The sequence below is a fragment of the Barbus barbus genome, assembly GCF_936440315.1.
Source record: "Barbus barbus genome assembly, chromosome: 32".
NCBI lineage: Eukaryota > Metazoa > Chordata > Actinopteri > Cypriniformes > Cyprinidae > Barbus > Barbus barbus.
The window spans coordinates 19,754,687-19,763,249 of record NC_136760.1 but is presented as its reverse complement, the minus strand read 5'-3'; the positions used below and the strand labels follow the sequence as shown (position 1 = coordinate 19,763,249).

Here is an 8,563-nt window from a genome sequence, read left to right as displayed (position 1 = left end):
TAACTGATGGACTAGAGTCATGTGGATTACATGTGGATTATTGTGATGTTTTTATCAGCTGTTTGGACTCTCAGAGGATCCATTGGTGAGCAAGTGATGTAATGCTACATTTCTCCAAATGCTCTGATGAAAAGACAAACTCATCTACATCTTAGATGGCCTGAGGGTGAGTATATTTTCAGCAAAATTTTGGTTAAACTATTTCTTGAACTAATAACACTCATGGCTGTTCACATGACTTAATCTCTTCCCCTTCTAATTTCAGACTAAATCATCCATCATTAAACTGCATTACCACAATTCCAAGCAATCCAATGCATGCTTGTCTCAATTTGCATTGGTACCTGAATTGGATTTTTATGCTACATTGATTGCATAACTCTCCATATAGACACTATTCTTGCATCCTGATTTCTGCACCAGAGCCTGTAGCCATGCAACATGAGTAGACTTCCTTTCGCTCGCTTAGAAAGAGTGAGATCATTCTGTTCACAAGAGTCCCAGGACTTTATCTGATGGATCAAACAATGACAAAACGGGTTGAAAGTGTGTAGGAACCGGCCCTACGTTATTGCATGTTGGTACAGTTAATATCCAGTATCCCTTTATTTTTGGGACTGCTAATACATGTTGACTTTTAATGTAAATGAGAACGAGAGAAATTCTGTAGCGGCAGCATTAGTCTAATGTGCCTGTCTGTGTCCCGGCTATAAGGAGGTGCAATTATGATCTTATCTAACAGCTTCCTACTGCTAGAAAAACACCTCTCGCCCGGGCTGATTCATTTTCAGAAGGAAAGCAAGTGGCTTACTGTTGGCTCTTTTTATAGCTTGACTGGTGGTGATTTGTCCAGGAAAGTGCTGGGGTACGATTATGGAACAACTGAATCGAGCATTGTGAAGTTTGCAAACATGCACCATATCTGTCCAGGGACCCTGTAATTGCTTTGTGCTGTCAGGCAGTGTTGTTGCATATTATTTTCCAGATGTTTGAGAAGCCTGCACTGACGTTTACATGAGTTTACACTCTTAAAATGAAAGGCTCCAAATGGGGGGTTTCGCAGCAATGCCATAGAACAGTTTTTGGTTCCCCAAAGAACTTTTTAGTGAGCAGTGCATAAAACCAAATAAACATATTTTCTTATAGTTTGAAGAACATTATTACAATCTAAAGAACCTTTTTCCACTATAAAAAAGCTTTTGTGAAGCAGAAGTGTTACACAGTATGGTTCTAATTTAGCTAAACATAAACAGCATAAAAGTAGAGAAAAGTATGCAATTTATATAATTACTAATAAATTATATAATTTCTATAATTCCTAAATTGATTAGCTATTAAAATTTGTTCAACTCTAAACTACCTTGCCATATACCATATATTTTTTAAATGACTACGTTTTACTGTAAAGCACTGCAAAATGTTTTTTTTAGATGTAAAACGTATAAATTACACTGTACAGAATATGTAAAACATTAGTGTGAATATTGTTTTTTTCATTAATAAAAAAATTCGCAAAAGGGGCATTCACAAAATTATTTGCACAAACCTTTCTTTTGATAGTTTTTAAACTTTAATAAACATTTTTGCTAGCTGTGTGCATTGGGGTGTTTATGATCATTAAATGGCATTATTGACAGGGTCACGGATATGCTTACACTGTTTATGTCCCAGTTCAAAAGGGGAAAAACGGGCTCTCAAACCTTTGGACCACTTTGTAACGTGTGGTGTAAAATAACCATGCGTAAAAGCGCTTTGTGTTTATCAGATAGCGAAAGACTTACAATTTAGAAATGCAGCGCCATTGGCTGTGCAGCCCTGTGACGTCAGCATTGTATTTGTCGCTCTGTTCGTTCTTTCAGTGAGCGCGTGTGGGCGCTGGGCTGGAGAGCAGAGCGCGGATGGAAGCGCTCCACACTGGACCTGAAGTTCTGAATGAACGCGCTTCACTTCTCCACACCATGGGAGACGGTTTACCGTCCGTAAACTACAGCAATGACTCTAAACGCGGCACGGTGGATCTTAACTTATCAGAACAGTGGCTTGTGGGCATGGGGATCATCATGGGTCTGATAGTGTTCATCATTGTAGTGGGAAATATACTGGTTATAGTCGCCATAGCGCGGAATCAGAGGCTCCAGACGCTCACCAATGTTTTCATCGTGTCTCTGGCGTGCGCAGACCTCATCATGGGGTTACTGGTAGTGCCATTTGGTGCAGCTTTGGAGGTTAGAGGAGCCTGGATGTATGGATCGTTCTTCTGTGAATTCTGGATATCTGTTGATGTACTTTGCGTCACGGCGAGCATCGAGACCCTGTGCGTAATTGCAATAGACAGGTATATCGCCATCATCTCCCCGTTTCGCTATCAAAGTCTTTTGACGAAAGCACGAGCCAAGGTGGTGGTTTGTGGAGTGTGGGCTATATCAGCTCTGGTGTCATTTCCACCCATCCTAATGCACTGGTCCCGGGACAGCGAGGAGACAGCGTGCTATGACAATCCCGAGTGCTGTGACTTCATCACCAACCGTGCATATGCCATCTCCTCCTCTATTATATCGTTTTACATCCCTTTACTTGTCATGATATTCGTCTATGCCAGAGTGTACGGAGAAGCCAAACAACAGCTGAACAAAATCAACAAATGTGAGGGAAGGTTCTACAACAATCATGGTACCAATTGCAAACCTAACCGAAAACGAACCACCAAGATCCTGGCTTTAAAAGAGCAGAAGGCGCTGAAAACGTTGGGAATAATCATGGGGACGTTCACTCTCTGCTGGCTGCCGTTCTTCATCGTTAACGTGGTGCGGGTGTTTTGCGCACAAGTGGTGGATAAGGAGCTCTTCGTGTTTTTGAACTGGCTGGGGTACGTGAACTCCGCCTTCAACCCCATCATATACTGTCGGAGTCCCGACTTCAGGAAAGCCTTCAAGAGGCTGTTGTGTTGTCCGAGGCAGGCGGACCGCAGGCTGCACGTGAGCTCGTGCGATCTGTCGCGCTGCACCGGGGGCTTTGGGAACTCAATGGAGCAGAGCATGCTCGGGACGTGGCCGGACTGTAACGGTGCGGAGAGCAGCGACTGCAGTCTGGAGAGAAACAGCAGGATGTCCCATTCAGAGTCTCAACTGTAACAGTAGCTACAACCTATTTCATCGACATTACACGAGCAAGAGTGCTGTTTGTATCTCATACCAGGTAATGACGACCGCACTGAAAGTGTGATATTGCTTGTTCGATAAACAATTAATGTGACCTCAACTACATTTCTGAGAAAAAATAGCGAGTCGCACATTTCTTCTTCGTCAACGAAAATAGATCCAGAAAAAAAAATAAAGTGTTATTTTTTGACTATCGCCAAGCAACGCACAAACTAAATAGCCTATATGGGTGGAGGATTCCCTCTCCCCCACCCAACGCGTTCTTCGCTCCAGCTCCACTCCGGGTTTTACTCCCCGCTCCAAACGCACACTCGCCCCGCTTCCACTGCATGAACACGAATAAGTGGAGTAATACAAACAGAGAAAAGGTCAAGTACCAAAATTCAGCACTTTTGAAAAGCAGCTCAGTCAATCAAATTCGAGGACCGAAACAAACTGTTGTATAAAATAGATAGGCCTAACAGGGCAACCTAACAACCAAAACGAACCCATTTAATCCCAATTTCTCCCAGCTAAATCAGCATATAAATTTGGAGAAGGCATTGAAGCAAATTGCTAAATTGAAGCAAATTGAAAATTAGCAAATTGCAAAAAGCTATTTTTATTATTATTGTTTTTTGCCCGGGATTGCTGTTAGTAAAACGAAAGAAGTTCAATTAAGCAACATCATTTAATATATTTAATACTCGGCATTGTGCATAAAACGTATTTCAGATATAGGCTACATGCATATATTTCTTTGTTTCATTAAATGTAACAATATTCCTTAAAATTTATTGAAATATACAATTGTACAAAAGTCACAAATGTTAATCTGGGATTAAATGGGTTCAAAAACATTTTGCAAGGGTTGAATTGTAAAAACTGAAATCATTTTAAATACAAACCATTCATTATTTAGCAGTAATACATGTCAGTTTGGCCTTACTGAAGCAGTGGTGTGTTGAAATGTTTGTTTATTGGTATGTTTAATTCTCGAATGTGTGATATTAAATCTTGTTTTACCTCATACCTGTACAATGTGCAAATTGTACAAGGAGGAAGTTGTTTACATTAAACAAATGTTAAAATGTACAGTATTTATTTGATGCATTGTACAGCATATACAAAAAAAGTGTGGCAATGTGATAATGTTAAATATTACTTGTGATTTGCACCTTATTTGTGTCAAATGTGAGCTGCCCATGGGGCAATGAGCTTCTTGCGTTTTCATTCATTTTGAATTTCTAAATGTTAGATTGATTAACCTGTAAATGAGAAAAACAGACATATTTTTGGGCTGGTTTTGTTATGAATATATTGTCCCAACTTCACATTTTTACAGAAATAATTTATGTACCAGTGCCTCATGTGAAGTATTGTATAAGATCCATCATGTTGACGTCAAGTTGGCTAGCGTGCAATTAAATGTGATATTGTGAAAAGGCACATTGCTTTTGTAATTACTTTATAATTTGTTATGAAGATCATCACTATCTGTTGGGATTTTGATATGTTTTTTGTTTGTTTTTTATGGCAAAATATTTCAGATGTACTCACTGAAATGAGGGATCAATTTTATGTCAAAAGATCTTTAACTATTTTATCTACACAGTTACGATTTACATCTCAATATGTGAATTACTCTCATCTGCAGTTGACTGAAAGTAAAAACGTCCTTTTCAACATGTCTACCAAAGGCCTCCCATTAGAGTTTGCCATAAATATTTATGTGCTGACCTCATTTAGTTTGATCTGATTGCTGCACTTGCATCACTGTTGGGTTTTCCACGATTTCAGACCACATTAGACTGTAAAAATAACACGACACGGCATCATTTCACATGTGCATATTAACAGTATGTGTTGAGGTGCAGGGTGTCCCTTGGTTAAGATTCACATCACAATGTGAACACAAAGCGTTAGGAAATTCTCCTAATGGTATAATTTTCCACATCACTGGTGTTTTAGCAAAGGCTTTAGGAAAATATGGAAATTCTAATTTTCTGCAGATCAACTTGTCTTATGCCTTCCATGAATCAATTGCAAGTAAAAAAAAAGCAATATAGGAGTACTTTGTTTAAAGTGAAGTCCAGCTTAAATCATTTTACAGCTCAGAGCATCAAAGTTAGCACTGATTGACAATATGATGCAATTATGTGGTAAATTATTTCAGTATAGCCTGTTGGTTAGCGTGATTTCCTGGTTTAGTTTAGAAGATTTTTTAAATGTTTTGTTTTTGTAAGTGTTTTGTCATTAAGGTTGCATGTATTTATTTGATTAAAAATACAGTAAAAATGGTAACATTGTGAAATTGAAAAAAAAAAAAAGAATTTATTCCTGTGATCACATGATCCTTCAGAAATCATCCTAAAATGCTGATTTGATGCTCCACAAACATTTATTATCATTAGCAATGTTGAAACTGCTTCATATTGTTTTCTTTATTTTTTTCTGGATTTTCTGATTAAAGGTCTCTGCACACTGAGTCCGTAATTTTCGCATGCGTTTTTTCGCATTCGCAATCTTAAAAATTCGTCACGCACAGAGACCTTGCACACTGAGTCCGATGCGTTTTAATTAATCCGTTGCGAAAAAAATCGCAAAACTATACAAAATGTCTTTAAGTAGTGAGGATGAGTTTGTTGTCCTCTCTCTTTTTTAAAAAAGAAAAAGGAAATATTGGGTCCATCCTTAGATTGCGCAGAGAGGAAGGGGGGTTCCACCTCCATATCAAAGAGCCGCGGAATTATCCCGAGAGATTCAAAGTTTATTTCAGGATGTCAGTGCCTCAGTTTGATACTTTGCTAGCGATACTGAATCCACATATTAAAAAGAAGACCACCAATTTCCGTGAACCAATTTATCCTGAACAGAGACTGTCTGAGGTATGGATATACACACACACACACACACACCGAACTGCGGCATCGGAAAGGTGCGCGCCAGGCATAAAAAAATAGGCTACAGCAGTTCTTTATATTCTGTATCTTTGTATTCCGCAATTTGTTTGTCATAAAGTGCTCTGTGCTGCAAGACGAAGTGTATTAATTTGTCTGACACTATTTTGGATTTTGGCTTTCGCTTGTACGGTGGCTCTGAATTGTCAAAACACCTTCTCAAAGCATCTCAAAATGCTTTATACGGATGCGAAAAACGATCCGAATTTTTTTTGGACGGACGAAAATTTCGGAGGCAGTGTGCAAACGTGATTGACAAAACGTGAGGTCGTATTTATTTTTCAACGTGCGAAAATTTCGGACGAAAAATTCGGACTCAGTGTGCAATGGCCTTTAGAGAAAGCTCAAAAGAACAGCGTTTATTTTACATAGAAAATTGAAACATATTTGACCTATTTTAACCTATTTTCTTTTAAATGCCCCAAACTTATTTTTTGGAGCTTTTAGGGAGTACATTTCATTTGAACTCACAGTTGTGTGCTATTAATTACAAGAGGTTGGATGCTTTAAAATGCATTACTGCTCTGAGCTGTCCCCAGAGCCCTCTCGCATTTAAACCTGCCTCAGGGTTGCTGAATGCAATATGTCCGCATCGCTTCGGCTAATGCATCTTATTTAAATGTGATTACCTGTGCTAATACAACAGAGCAGCGCAACAACACTGCCCACATCATGAATACACTCCTGGCTGCATGTCACCTTGTTATTAGTAACCGTTTGCTTGGCAGGAATTTGTATCCGGACAGACGTGACAGATGAGGGCCTTGTGTTGAAACAAATGGTGCACAAGTGATTGGGCTTTGGTTGCTTTATCAGCATTGAATCTGCTTCATTAATCAGAAAGCTTATTCTTAGTTTATCATTCTCTGATGACTCTTTACGTAATGGCCCAATGTGGGCCTGTTTTTATTTGCTTGGAGGCTCAAATGCTGCTGTGCTCAAATCAGGAGGATTGCAGAGAAACGCACATTGACCTCAGTAGAAAAGATTAGCTCACTGGGGTCAGTCGTCAGTCACTAAAAACGTTAAGTGTCTATTAATAGCAGCTGGTGAACAGGTTCAAAAAGTTTTCTGAGCTTTGACTGCCATTACACATCTTTAGTTCGGTTAAGGGTCACTTGGTCTGGTCTGGAGCAGCAGCACGTTGTTTTATGTCAGTCAATGGCTGCCAAGAGCACATCATGGAGATAAAACGCTCTCATGTTTTTCCCTCTCAGGTTGGCCAACAGTTTGCACGGTTAATACTAATACATAATTGCCTTATGAGGTGTTGAGAGAACGGCATCCACTTATATATACCTGTGCACGCCTGGCTGCCTTCCATTCATTCCAGTGTTGCAGTTTGCCAGTTTCCATTCAACACCTTTTCTGAAGGGAGCTTTCGGATCACATTATCCAAGCTCACACTTACTGTACTGTGAAGTGTGTGATGAAAATTATGATAATCCTTTTCATGGGCCAAAATGAGATTTATGACATTAAACAAGTGCAAACCTCAGTGTTAATCTCTTCAAAATTACTATTTAAAAGTGTTTTCAGAAAAAGACATGGGGGAAAAAAAACAACAACTTGACAAGAAACATGATTGTTTCGTAAGTTGGCCGAATAATATTTTCCTGTTTTGTGCATTTTATGTTCAATCAGATAAAGACATTTTAATGGAAAAATGCTACTTCCCAAAAATAAATAATAATCTGGATCTGATTATATTTACGTAGAGATATATTTGCAAAACATGTGGGTAGATAACCTCACAAACATTCCTGTTGCTCACGACAAGACCTCGCAGACCGTCGAAAGCATTGAATGAGGCTCGTGAATTCTCTGGGGGTCTCCAAGGTTGATATGAGTGTCGGAGCACGTTAGCTTCAAGTGCTAAAAATAGGCACTGATCTGACTTTACGCAATGGTTCGTTGCCATGTACAGAATGTTTTAACCTGCCATCTCTCAACACCTCCAGCAGACTCTGAAATACCACACAGGTGAGATGAATTTAAAACAAGCAGGGTGCAAGTGTCCAGTATAAAAGACAGAGGAGTGGAGGAAGAGTTGCAAGAGTTGAAGTTTTGAAAGTTGAAGCTGTTGCTGTACATGTAGGAGGTTTGCTCAGATGGCAAAAACTTGTGTGCATTTCAGCTTCTGTTTGATAAACACATTCAGCCATTTGTGTAAATACGTCTATAATTAGTACAGGCCGAAGCTAACAGGAAATGCACCACCTAAATTATTTTTCAAAAGCGAGTTTCCAGTACTCAATGTCCTGCAGCAGTTTGCCTAAAAATATCAGTTAATTGGGGTAGATGCAATGTGCATTCGAAAAAGTAGATTATATGTTCTTACTACCAGCTTTGTAACAAAATTCTAAGAACTTTTCTTTATGTTGACCTGCCCAATATGAGCACTGTATTTTCTGTTTCTGTGTGTTTTGTGGGAAAGAAGATCAAAAGGTCAAGGCCCAATACACA

General features: G+C 39.1%; 1 protein-coding gene across 1 annotated transcript; it reads left to right on the top strand.

The window, feature by feature from the left end:
- Window positions 1-1,863: 1,863 nt before the first annotated feature.
- Window positions 1,864-5,448, top strand: LOC306852130 (beta-1 adrenergic receptor-like). The gene has a single exon (XM_079388789.1). The coding sequence runs from the start codon at window positions 1,899-1,901 to the stop codon at window positions 3,129-3,131; it is 1,233 nt and encodes a 410-aa protein (XP_079244915.1). The 5' UTR covers window positions 1,864-1,898; the 3' UTR covers window positions 3,132-5,448.
- The last annotated feature ends 3,115 nt before the right edge of the window (window positions 5,449-8,563 follow it).

What these genes read in the sequence shown, in the direction of transcription:
- LOC306852130 (XM_079388789.1), top strand. Translation starts at nt 1,899, where the DNA reads ATGGAAGCGCTCCACACTGGACCTGAAGTTCTGAATGAACGCGCTTCA.